We start from the raw sequence: 13,169 nt of genomic DNA, 5'->3' as shown, positions 1-13,169 counted from the left end.
GTACCACTTTATTCCTTCTTGCTGTAAATGACATTGTCTCAGTTCTACCACCAGGAGCCCGGTCATCACTATATGTTGATGATTTAACCATCTATGCCTCTTGTACATCCATACCAAATCTCTACCAATTTCTTCAGTCTGCAATATCATCAGTATCTTCCTGGGCCACAAACCATGGCTTCCGCTTTTCTACCTCCAAATCTTTCTCCATCCTTTTCTCGCACACGTGCAGGTCCCCAACCTCCACTCTTCTTATATGGCACACCGCTCCAACACCGTTCCTCTGGCAAATTCCTAGGCGTTTTTTTTTACTCCAAACTATCCTGGCGAGACCATATCCTTTACATTAAAGAAAAATTCCGCCACCGTCTCCGAATTTTACAAACCCTATCCCATATATCCTGGGGCTCAGATCGCAAAACTCTCCTTCATCTTCATGTTTCCTTGATCCTCTCCACTCTCGATTATGGATGCCATATCTACTCCTCTGCCTCAACTTTTCTCCTTGCCCTTCTTGATACAATCCATCACTGTGGTCTTTGCTTAGCCCTAGGTGCCTTCCGCTTCTCTCCAGTTGAGAGCCTGTACACTGAATCAGGCATACCATCTCTCTCTTGATGCTGTACCCTTCTCTCTCTCCGATGTTTTGCTCGATTCCACTAACTTTCCCTCACTAAACTATCTATCCCACGATCCCTACTTCCTACCTTTGCTTCTTCTCCACATTTACCTACTCCTTTCTCCATTCGCATGGATACCCTCCTCTCCAATTCCCCTTTTCCCCATCTCCGACCTCTTCCGTTCTCTGTCCATTCTGTCCCTCCATGGCTTTTACCTTACCCCCGTATTTGCTCCTCTATTTTCCTTGACCCACCAAAATCAAATATTCCTCCTGCTGTCCTCACTCATTTCCTTGACCATGTCTCCACTCATTCCTCCAGTATTCATGTTTACACTGATGGCTCCAAATCCTCCTCCGGTGCTGGTTTTGCAGTAACCTTCCCAACTCCTACTTTCAAATACCCCCTCCCTCCTGAATCCAGTGTCCTTACTACAGAACTTTATGCACTCCTTTTTGCCTTAAAACACATACTCACTCCCCTCATATTCTTTCACATTTTTTACTGACTCTCGGAACTCACTAAATCTCAAAGTCTATACACACGACCAACCCCCTTGTTTGTAAGATCCAGAACTGGTTGGTCTACCTATCCACACGCCATAAAACCATCAAATTCTGCTGGGTGCCCAGCCATATTGGAATCCCCGGCAATGAACAGGCAGATACTCTAGCACGCTACGCCGCTATGTCCACATCATACCAACCACGTTTCTCACGTATCCCAGCCACGGATTATTACCCACACTTTAAGACCTTGTATAATCGATGGCAATCTTTCTGGTCAAGTCTCCGCACTAATGAATTACATACTGTAAAACTATAAATCTCCTCCTGGTCAGCTTACGCATCGGCCACACCCATCTAACACACTCCTAACTGATGTCACAATCCGATCCACCCCTATGTTCCCTATGTAATATCCCTCTTTCAATTCCACATATTCTATTGTCATGCCCATGTTTTGATTCAGCCCGTACCTCTACTTTCCCCCACCGACCTCCCAACTTATCAGACATCCTTACAGAATCTCACACTTTATGCTTTGACAACCTGTTTTCCTTCCTCAAACCACATATACATCCTTCACTTGATCTAACCCCTTTACATTACCTTACCCGACCTTAACCCATTCATTCGTCAATTCCTTTGCCCAGCTTTGACAACTAATCACTAACTCAACCACCCTTCACAACCATTTACTATAGTGCTACATGACCTTAGATGTCTAGCACATTTATTTTGCCTTTAACCATTAACCATTAACCATTCTAGGTAATATAAAAACATTTATTATATGGTTATTCGCCGCCTTGATGCTGAATCGTTAGTAAACCCTTAACAAGCGAATAATCATATGGATGCAATAGTAGTGTACGATAATGTATTATGGTAGTGAAGAGTTATCAGATCATTTGGATGAACAGCTCTAGAGATAATTGAAATGGAGCTATGTATACTTAAAGTCAAAGTTACAGTGGATCCTAAGTATATTAATGCTATGTTGCGTACAAACTCTTACATGTGTGGAATTCGTCAGACAAATTGCAAGTAAAACAACGAAGGGAAGTACAGGAAAACATACGAATATGCCGCAGGCCTTTTCTTACATAACTATTTTAATTTTCTTATTTTAATAACCATGAATGCCAATACAGTAAAACTACCTCTTATAGATAAATAATGAGTATGAGAAAATGGTACATGGTTAGTTCTTCTATTAACGAATTAGAATTCGATTTTTTAATCGAAGTATTTGATCTTAGGGTCTGACTCTGCTTCAGACTAAGCAAGAGCAATGAACTGAGGGGTGGGGTTGGGGATCAGTAGGTATTTTGAATTGTTTTCCTTGTGCTGGTAAGGCGTTATGCAATGGTTTACTCGGGTGACTTTCGACCTATTCAAGCCAGACTTTTGTGTTAGATCTCAAGTGGAGATAATTATTATTGCTATTTTTTATTATCAAAGTTGTGTTATTATCAAATCGTAAGTATTGTCATCGTTATCAAAATCACATTAGAATTCTTTTCATTGTTGATATTATTTCTGTGAATATTCATTTCTATACCCGTCATCTTTTTCTTTTCTTTTTTTCAGAAATTTAATAGATTCTGTAATATCAGTAGCGACTCGCGCATTAAGCAGTCTAGAAGGTCCCCTGCTTTTCAGTTAAATGGTACAGGTAAGTTGAATATTTGGCATTATAAATTAATTTGATTTGATTTGGAAGTAGCATTTTCCTACAATTATAATTAATGCAGTTTCATAGTTTAGCATAAAAGAATTCGTGCCATAGGTTTTTACTAATACTAATACAGTTTAGAGACCTCATTAGTTGTGTACTGTCAAATGGGAAATGACTAATACCAAATTGCACGGTGCCAAGATCTTCATTCACTATTAAATATGTGTACTGAAAACTATTGACTGTAACATCCACAAGGGAGATGGCTCCAGAACTATAAGCGGCGCTTTTAAAAAAAATATTTCGCCGGGAATCACCAAAAGTTACCTTTTAGGAGTACATATTGTTTGCATATCATTTTCGAGATCAGGTAAGGTGTCGCCAGTAGTTTTGGTTCCATTTCCCCAGCAGTTTCAAAACTTAAAATTGTCGCATGTTCTTCCCGACTCTAAACTAATATATGATTGGTATCTCGCCTTTTAGTTGATCTTCACTACCATTAATCAAGGTAAAGAGGAAGGTGGAAGACATACTGTAAGACTAAGAATTCTCACTCATTCTATTTTTTCTTTCTTTCACAGCTCATGGTTGTCAGGTGTGAGTGGTTTGACCTCAGTTACCATCATGGATGAACTAGGTCGGGATACAGAATACCGCGACTACAGAATCGAATTCATTTCTGTTATGGAAGAAAATACTGATTGTATTACTGAGGAGCAGCGTCAGGGAATTAAAAAAGAATTTTCTCTTGATGTGGTGGAAGAAAATGTTATTTTTATAAAAACTGAAGAAGTAAATACAAGTGAGTTTCTAGTAGTCAAAGAAACTGAAGATGCTGTGGTGAATGCAAATAAATCTGACTTAAGGGTTTTGATGCATGATTCTGAGGACCCATTAAAATTAGTTCCATCAGTGATTGCGGACTGTAAGGAATCGTCAAATGGTGATAAGACCGCGCAGAAGGAAACTGGTCGCGAGGTATTACATAAACAAGTGGACTGGAAAGAGAAACGTTTTGTGTGTGATATATGTAGCCACAGCTTCACATGTAACAGTAATTTATCAGTACACCAAAGAGTTCATACAAAAGAGAAACCTTATAAATGTGAAGTTTGCACCAAGCCATTCGCTAGGAAAGGTGATTTATCTGTGCATATGAGAGCACATACAAACGAGAAGCCTTATAGTTGTGAGTTATGTAGCAAATACTTTTTGAAGAAAGGTCATTTAGTATACCATATGAGAATACACACAAAAAAGAGGCCTTATAGCTGTGAGGTATGCAGTAAGTCATTCAGAAATAAGGGAGCTATAGTGGGACACTTGAGAGTTCATACAAAAGAGAGGCCTTTTATTTGTGAACTATGTAGTAAGGCATTCTCTCTGAAAGGTAATCTGGTGGTACACATTAGAGTCCATACAAAAGAACAACCTTACATATGTGAACTTTGCATGAAATCATTCTCTCGCAGAGAATATTTAAGAAAACACAAGTGTTTATAATAAAGCTAGGGAGACTAGCTGACAGGAGATGCGCTAGATTATTATAGTCCCAGTGGGACAAAATCAATTACGCATCAAAGAAAAAGATGGAAATAAGATTGATTTTGTCACACTTGAAAAGCACATGCATTATCAGTGTGTTTAAGTTTATGCCCTATCAATCAGTCTCTCTCCCTCTCTCTCTCTCTCTCTCTCTCTCTCTCTCTCTCTCTCTCTCTCTCTCTCTCTCTCTCTCTCTCTCTCTCTCTCTCTCTCTCTCTCTCTCTCTCTCTTATATACATGTGTGTGTGTACGATAATGTATTATTTTCTTTAAGCGCTCTAGACATACTAAAAGTACTGTACTATAATATATCATTATATGTCTATAGAGCTATATATTGTTTGCCTAATTACTTTTAGTTTGTATATATTTGTGTTTCTGTTCTACCTATACAACAGAGGTAACATGGTTGTTTTAAGGGGCGACAAAAACAGAGAAATTCGGGAAACCAGAAGACACCTGGCCACAGGAGTACTATGCACACCATTTAACATACAGTGATAATACATGAAATATATACAACATTTGATAGATATTTCAGAAAATATACCTTAGTTGCCTTGTAATTAAAAATAAATCAACAAATATCGGTGTCAGTTAAGTATGATTAATATAAACTTTAGTTCTAGAAGCAGTTGCCTGTGACTGTGTAGATATCATTCTGGAAATGAACAACCGTACAGAAAATTGTGTTGTACAGAAAGTTTAACTGCAAAATTACTGTTAAAACGTTACAACCGAAAATGTAGAAGAGCGAACTTGAGTTCACTGTATTATTATTGTTATTATATATATATATATATATATATATATATATATATATATATAAATCATGCATACCTTTATATATATATATATATATATAAATCATTCAAACTTTTTTTTTTTTTTTTTTGTGTGTGTGTTTGTGTGTGTGTGTGTGTGTGTGTGCGCGCATACAGGATTTTATATCCAGGATTTTAATATATGTATGAATATGAATACAGTTTTGTGAATAGGGGGAAAAAAAATAATAAGTCATATGTGAAAATGATTAACGAGCCAAAAGGTTGTTACACTACTATATAGTATATCCATTCATTTACCTAGTTTACATTATAGAAAACAACGATGAGGGCTAAGGGCACAGAAAATATGGATAAAAAATGTGAAAAATGATGACGGAAAACTGAAATTTAAAACTTACTTGAAGAATGTGGAATTCTTGTGATATTGAAATATAAAATATATTATTGTTTTATCTATGATATGAAAATATTGAGTTTTTATATTATATTTTGGCCGTGTGTTTATCTGTTTTATTAAAAAAAAAAAAAAAATCCCTTGCCCGTTGTTGTCGTGGGGGGGCTTAGGAGGCGGAGACTGGGACCCAATGCTGGGGAACTCCCCAACCTTGGGACTCAGCCCTCGACTCAACACATTTTGCATGGTCTTTTTTTCCCCCTCCTACTTTTTCCTTTCTGTCCCTTCACCAACCCCTTCTACATCCACTTCCTAAGGTGTGAGAGCCGTGCTGAAAGGATGAATGGCTGACTTTGTGCCAGTCCTGAACGGCCTGAGGGAGCCATGGGCACGGTATTCCCCTGCTTTAGTTGTCTAGCCCTTACCCCTCAAGCGACCCTGAGGGGTGGACCGTTTCTCTCCCCAACATACTCCAGGCTTATCATGGCCAACAATGAATAACCATTAACCATTAACCATTAACCATACCATTATTAGAAGCAATGAGACTTGCCTCTTCATCAAATAGCTCCACCAATTCAAACTCGCCCGATTCCCTGACCCCAGGCTCTCCTTTGACCACGGCTCTGAACACTACAACTAATACCCCCTCCTCAATGCCGACTAGTACAGTATCCACCCTAATCAACACCCCAGGAGACATTTCTACTCCCAACATGCTCAACTTCAACAACTATACCCCCACAACCTTCTTCATCAACTACCCCATCCTCCCTTATTACTACCTTACAACCTTAGTGTCCACCTCCCCATAACACTACCTCCCTCTACACTACTCCCTCTTCCACATGCCCCCGTCCTTCTACTACCCCCATCTCTACAAAATTCTTAAATAATCTATTTAGCCCAACCAAAATGGGACCGATTTTTTGTGATCCCTCCCACAACTTCTCACACTTTCTGCTTTGACAACCTGTTTTCATTCCTCAAATGCATATACATCCTTAACTTGATCTAACCCCTATACATTACCTTACCCAACCTTAACCCATTTACTCGTCAATTCCTTTGCCCAACTTTGACAACTAATCACTAACTCAACCAACCTTCACTACCATTTACTATAGTGCTACATGACCTTAGATGTCTAGCACATTTATTTTGCTTTTAACCATTAACCATTAACCATTAACAAAAAAAAAAAAAAAAAAATTGCCCTCTTGCTCTCATTTGTATTCTGGAAGACGTAAAAAAACACCTTCAGACTACAGTTCAACCAGACCACACTGAAATAACATAAAAAATAATGATAAAAATAAGATTTTGAAAAAAATTCTTCTCCTTACAAAAGCGCAAAAGAGAGATTCTTCACATACGCCTGGGATATCATTGAAAACTCGGCGCCAGGCCCAAAAGAGGTGGGAGAGGGAGAAATTGAAGTTAGGCAGTCAGAACAAGGGAAAGCCTGCTCTCACACCGGAGTAAGTACTCAACATCGCTGTTAAGGAAACGCAAAATCAGAGTTTCGTAATTGTTTGATAGTAAGCTGACTGGAAAATCATGTTATGATTACTTTAGTTAGGTATGCCAGTGGTGTTTTTATCACTTTATTTCATATCTACCCAGAAGTTATGCTCTTCTTGCATAGCAAAAATCTAATTCGTTATTATACGATGCTTGTGTTGCTATCCATATAGCTATAACATGTTTGTTCACAATTTACTTATATAAAAAGTGAGACTATATAGACCAAAGTCTACATGAGTTTAAAGCAGTAGCGCTCTAAGATATATGTTAAATGCATTAAACATGCACCGCATTCCTTCCACCCGGGTGCCATTGAATGTTCAAAAGCAGCTTATTCATCTTTTTTTTTTGTCAACGGGCAAATTGGCGTAAACATAGAATGCAATTTGCATAATCTAAATATGGCACCCGAGACAGGAGACGCATTGCCCTATATCTTAAGAAGGAAAGAAGTCTGTTTGGTCGAAGGCATTTCTGACTGGTAGACCTGCTCATGCAGAGAACTCAAGAATTAGTCTGTCAGCCTCTGATTGTGGTCATAGTGTGTGCACCTGGGAGCTGAGCAATTGGTGGTCTGACAGTATCCCTGACTCCCTCCCTGTGGAGAGCAAGATTGACAGTGTTTTTCTGCCTCTGCAAAAATTCATCACACATGTATGTGCCTTCGATGTTGCTTGTCTTTGGCTTAGCCCTATTACTGGCTAGGTAGTGGGACTATACCCAAGTAAGGGTAGCTAATTAGGAGTACCTTCAGATTACTAGGGCTTGTATGGTTGGGACCTTCCCCTTCGTCGAGCGGGAAGTCACCAGAACTTGGGGATGTAAATGGAATTGTACATGACTAGAAAGTTATGAACCTTCTTGATTCTCCTGTCCTCAGGAGTCAGTGATGTCATGCTCACTTTGCTCCCATCTTTGAGCTCCTTTGTTTCCTGCAGGAAAACACCTGCCTGAATTTTAGCTAAACTTATCATGCCCTTGTCTCCAGTAAACCGGACTGCCAACCAGTTTGATGCATGTGCATCTCCAATTTAGCTCTAACCACTCAACATACATTGTTGAAGCCTTCGAGTTTAAAAGAAACCTTGAACTATGGTAGTCTGTTTAGGGATCCAGAGTCTCCCTCTGAGTCTGTGGTTGTGGAAATGAGTAGTTTAGAAGAACCAGCCTGTACTCCCATCTTAAATAGTAAAGTCTTCTGGGTAGACGTCAGAAGATCCCGTGATCTGACTGCAGGCCTTATGGATAGACACATTCGGAATCAACTCCAATTTAGTTGCAGTTTTGCGAGTACCAGCCTGAGTCCTTTCCTTGCTACTTGGAAGCCGATGTGGTTCTGAAGTACTTATTGTAGTCATATCATTACCAACAACTTTTTGTCAGTTTGATTTTTTATTTGCGTCAAGAATTGCATTGCATTTACGCTCTCGTGTCCCACAAACCATAAAGTCCAATAAGGGGGAGGGGAGTGTCAAGAACTGCCAAAGTTAATGAGATGCTATGTGCTGCCACAAGAGCCAACAAAGCAGTGCTGCTGGAATATTGGACCAAAGATATGTGTTGCTAGGGTGTAATAATGTTCAACTTCCAGGATACATGTCAGTGCATGTCTTAAACATGAGTACATTCCAATTATTCCCTTGCTGTTTACACATTTGGCATGTGGAAAATTGTGTTTCAGTGCTGTATTGCACATGCAATTTTATCCCATGGGACAGCATCATACCTAGAATGCCACTTCCCCAGAACTAAACTGGTTGGCAGTTTTCTCTTTTTTTTATTGTCTTTCCTCCTGTAGGGAGTACTCATCCTTCTGTGATGATGGCTCAGCAAAAATGATCACTCAGACTGCTCCCTAGCCTCTAGAGGTGAGAATACCCATTGCAAATTGCTCACGTTATGCATGGAATCCTGGTTTCTTTAGTTCCCCTCAATGGCTTTCCAGACTTTCATCAGACCGCAAGGTTACTCCATCCATTCATGTTCCAATGCAAGTTGTTTTTCCAATTATAAGAGCTGGCTATGAGGTTCCTCAGATATTGGTATCAGTGAAGGGTGTAGGGAATTTATGGCTGCATAGCATTTCAACCAGGTGAACTTGGGTTCTTTCACGCCAATCACTTGGGCATCACAAGGCTTTTATGTTGGACCTTGAATGGTTAGTGGTTAATGGTTAAAAGCAAAATAAATGTGCTAGACATCTAAGGTCATATAGCGCTATAGTTAATGTTAGTGGAGGATGGTTGGGTTAGTGATTAGTTGTTAAAGCTGGGTTAAGGAATTGGTGAGTGGATGGGTTAGGGTCGGATGAGGTAATGTAAAGGGGTTAGATCAAGTGAAGGATATATATGCGACTGAGGAAGGAAAACAGGTCAAAGCAGAAAGTGTGAGATTCTGTAAGGATGTCTGATAAATTTGGATGTCTATGTAGGGAGGACGTGGGCATGACAATAGAATATGTGGGACTGAAAGAGGAACATTCGGAAACCGCGAATGTTCCAATGAAGGATAGTTATACTTTCGTTGATTTACTGGCAAAGATTGTAGTGCGTGTTGGATAATTTGAAGGGGAAGGTGCTAGAGGGTGGGATAAAGAATGAGGTTGGGGAGGTGGTGTTGTATCAGGAGGGGTGTCGGGAGGTAGAGGGTCTGGGGAAGAGGGTACTTGTGACATGAGGGTTTCACGTGTGTATCCAGGAGGGAGTGGAAGGGATAGAGGGGATAGTGGGAGGGTTAATATAGGTGGGGCTGGAGTCAGGGGGAATGTTTTTTTTTTGGATGGGTTAGGAGGATTGGGTGTAGGGAGAATATGAGTAGGAGGATGGATATCGGCAGTCACTTTGAGTGTGGAGGGAGCGGGAGTTGTAGAATTTGAAGGTGGATGAGTATTAGTTTGGGACTCGATTATGTAGTTCTGGATATCTTCAAATGTTTCTGTAGCGGAGTTGGTTGGGGAGTTTTGTGAGATAAAGGTTTTCTTGTGAGGGGGGGGGGGGGAAGAGAAGTCTGGTGTCTGAAAAATAGGGGCAAAGGAAGGTGGAGGTGATTGTGAGGTAGGGGAAGAGGGGGTGGAACGTTTATTCTGTCTGCTGCGGGTAGTGCGGGGAGGGAGAGGGGAAGGTGTTGGGGCTGTAGTAGAGATTGGGGTGTCTGGATTTAGGATGGCAAAAGAATTTTATTGGGTAGAGATTGGAGTGTCTGGGTTTAGGATGGCAAAATAATTTGACTGGGGAAGGTAGGAGGTAGAAGAGGGGAAGTTAGATGGAGGGGGGTTGGGTTTAGGAGAGGGTGTAGGAGCTTGGGAGGTAGGGGGATTGGCAGAGTGAGCGACATTACTGGAGTAGGGGGTAAGAGAAAAGCCTCGTCGACGTGCTTCCTGTCTGGCTTCACGTAGAGTGAGTCCAAGTCTGAATCTGAGAGTTGCTACCTCAGACTCAAATTTGTAGGTGGGGCAGCCTTTATAAAATACATTATGGGGGCCGCCACAGTTTGCACATGTGCGTGATTGTGCAGAGCAATTTGATCGAGTATGGCCAGGTTGGGCACATAGCGGGCATCTGGCTGCGGAATGACAGTGTTTGGCTGGGTGTCCTAAACGCCAACAATTTTGGCATTGACGAGGAGGAGGTTGGTACGGTCGGACAGGTAGGGATTCCCCACCTTTGTAAACATTAAAGGGAAGGTCATGTCTAGGGAATGTAATTTTGGCAATGTTGATGGATTTCTTACCATTTCCTCTGGGAGGAATGGAGTAGCATTGTACATATGTTGCATCATAGTCTGTGAGACAAGCGAGTAAGTCCTCTCCACAATCTGACCATTCTTTGTCATGGATTGGGCAATCTGTTGGGGAGATAGAGACAGTTCCGGTGCAAGTATTGAGGGTTGGATGATGTTCTGTAGGGATGGGATTACCACATAGATCATTTAGTTTGGTTAATGCTATAGCTTGGTTTTCAGTTGTTACTGTGACGAGACGGGAGTGGTCGGGTCGGCTACTTTGCCTACTTGTTTTTGGAGGCATTGTTGGAAGAGGAGGGTGTTTTGAGAGTAGGGAGCTGTGGGAGGGATCACGAAAAATCGGTCCCATTTGGCTGGGCTAAATAGAGTATTTAGGATTCTTGTAGAGGTGGGGGTAGTAGAAGTGCGGGGACGTGTGGAGGAGGGAGTAGTGTTATGGGGAGGTGGGCAATAAGGTTGTAAGGTAGTAATAAGGGGAGATGGGGTGGTTGATGAAGAAGGTTGTGGGAGTAAAGGTGTTGAAGTTGAGCATGTTGGGAGTGTAGAAATGTCTCCTGGGGGTTGGTTGTTGATTAGAGTTGATACTGTACTAGTATGCATTGATGATGGGGTAGTTGTTGCAGTGTTCGGAGCCGTGGTCAAAGGAGAGCTGGGATTGGGGCTATTTGATAAAGGGGCAAGCCTCATTGCCCCTAAGAGTGGGGTTATGTCTTCATTATTGGCCATGATAAGCCTGGAGTATGTTGGGGAAAAAAATAGTCCACCCCTCAGGGTCCCCTTGAGGGGTAAGGGCCAGGTATGGCAGGGGAATACCGTGCCCATGGTTCCCTCAGTCAGCCTTTCATCCTTTCAGCACGGCTCTCACACCTTAGGAGGTGGATAGTAGAAGGGATCGGTGAAGAAACTGAAACGAAAAGTATGAGTGGGAAAAAAGACTATGCAAAATTAGTTGAGTCGATGGCTGAGTCCCAAGGTTGAGGAGTTCCCCATCATTGGGTCTCAGTCTTCGTCTCCTAAGCCCCCCTTGAAGAAATACCTATATTTCTGCCTCCTTTCTCCGTTACTCATTCTTGTCTTTCATTCTACCTTTTCCTTTAAACATGGGTGTGCCTAACTCCTTTATTATCCTTTGTGTGTTTTTCTTACAACCCTTTCTCTGTCTTTCTCTTTCTACCTAAGCATTACTATCCAGGTAATACAATAATAAAATGATTAGGGCGATTAGATCAGAGAACAGTTTCAGGAGAAATTTCAGAAGGAAGAGGATTAAGGGAGTAAATATGCGTATCCATGAGGGAGCAGAAGGGATAACAGGGAAGGAAGGGGGGGGGGGGTGATGTAGATGAAACAGGGGGGATGGGGATTGTTGGGAGGGAGAGGGAGGAAGAAGGGGTGGAGGGGGAACGTGAGTAGGAGGAGGATGGACGTTGGGAGTCAATTTGAGTGTAGAAGAAATGGGAGTTGAGAGCTTGGAGGATGAATGTGGAATGAGGGTATAGGCATATTATCTTGGGTCAGTAGATAGTTTCAGATGTCCTCAGGAGTTTCTGAAATTGATCTTGTTGGGAGGTCTAAGAAACAAAGGTTTTCCTAAGAGAGGGAGAAGAAGGAACGGATATTGGAGTGGTCAAGGAAGAGGTAGGTGTAGGGGAGCAGAAGATGGGGTGGAGGAGGGGTAGGTACCGGGGAAGTAGAGACTGGAATGTCCGGATTAACCAAAGAATTTCACTGGGAGAGGGAGGAGGCAGAAATGGGAATGTAAGGAGTAGGATAATGTAGCACTGTACTGATGCTGCATCATAGTCAATGAAGCAGGCAAGCAGGTCATTTTCACAGTCTGACCAACCCTTGTCTTAGACAGGGTAATCAGCTGGGGAGATGGAAACAATATCAGTGCAAGTATTAAGGGAGGAGTGAGGTTGGGCAGGAATGGTTAACCAGTGTGGTCATTCAGATAGATTACACTTGAGCTTGGGACTCAAATGTAATTCTGACAAGGTGTGAATGATTGGAATGGGTATTGTCAGAGTAAGGTAGAGAAACAGAAAAAATCTATCCCACTTAGCTAGGTTAAAAGAGTACTCAAAAGATTTGTAGAGGTGGAAGTAGTTGAAGAATGAGGAAGAGGGAGGAAAAGGGATTGATGTTGATTGAGGTAATATTACAGGGAGATTGACAAAAAGGATGCAGTAATAAAGGAAGAGGGGACTTTCTACAGCATCTACTAGAATCATAACAAAAAGATGTTAATATGTCTACTTTTCATTCTTTAAACCTTAAATCTAAAATTCATTTCATATGCAGATCTATCATTTATAACATAAACCTCCACATTTAAAGTATACAACAGGGAAAATAAAACAATAAAAA

The 13,169-nt window shown here is 41.2% G+C and overlaps 1 protein-coding gene across 1 annotated transcript; it reads left to right on the top strand.

Annotated features, from left to right (window-relative positions):
- Positions 1–2,716: 2,716 nt before the first annotated feature.
- On the top strand, positions 2,717–4,514 carry LOC125036270 (zinc finger protein 239-like). Its single transcript, XM_047628762.1, has 2 exons — positions 2,717–2,801; positions 3,386–4,514. The coding sequence occupies exon 2, from the start codon at positions 3,429–3,431 to the stop codon at positions 4,305–4,307; it is 879 nt and encodes a 292-aa protein (XP_047484718.1). The 5' UTR covers positions 2,717–2,801; positions 3,386–3,428; the 3' UTR covers positions 4,308–4,514.
- The last annotated feature ends 8,655 nt before the right edge of the window (positions 4,515–13,169 follow it).

Source organism: Penaeus chinensis, chromosome 20, assembly GCF_019202785.1.
Source record: "Penaeus chinensis breed Huanghai No. 1 chromosome 20, ASM1920278v2, whole genome shotgun sequence".
Taxonomy (NCBI): domain Eukaryota; kingdom Metazoa; phylum Arthropoda; class Malacostraca; order Decapoda; family Penaeidae; genus Penaeus; species Penaeus chinensis.
The sequence above is the reverse complement of the archived record's forward strand: the minus strand, read 5'-3'. Positions and strand labels throughout refer to the sequence as shown.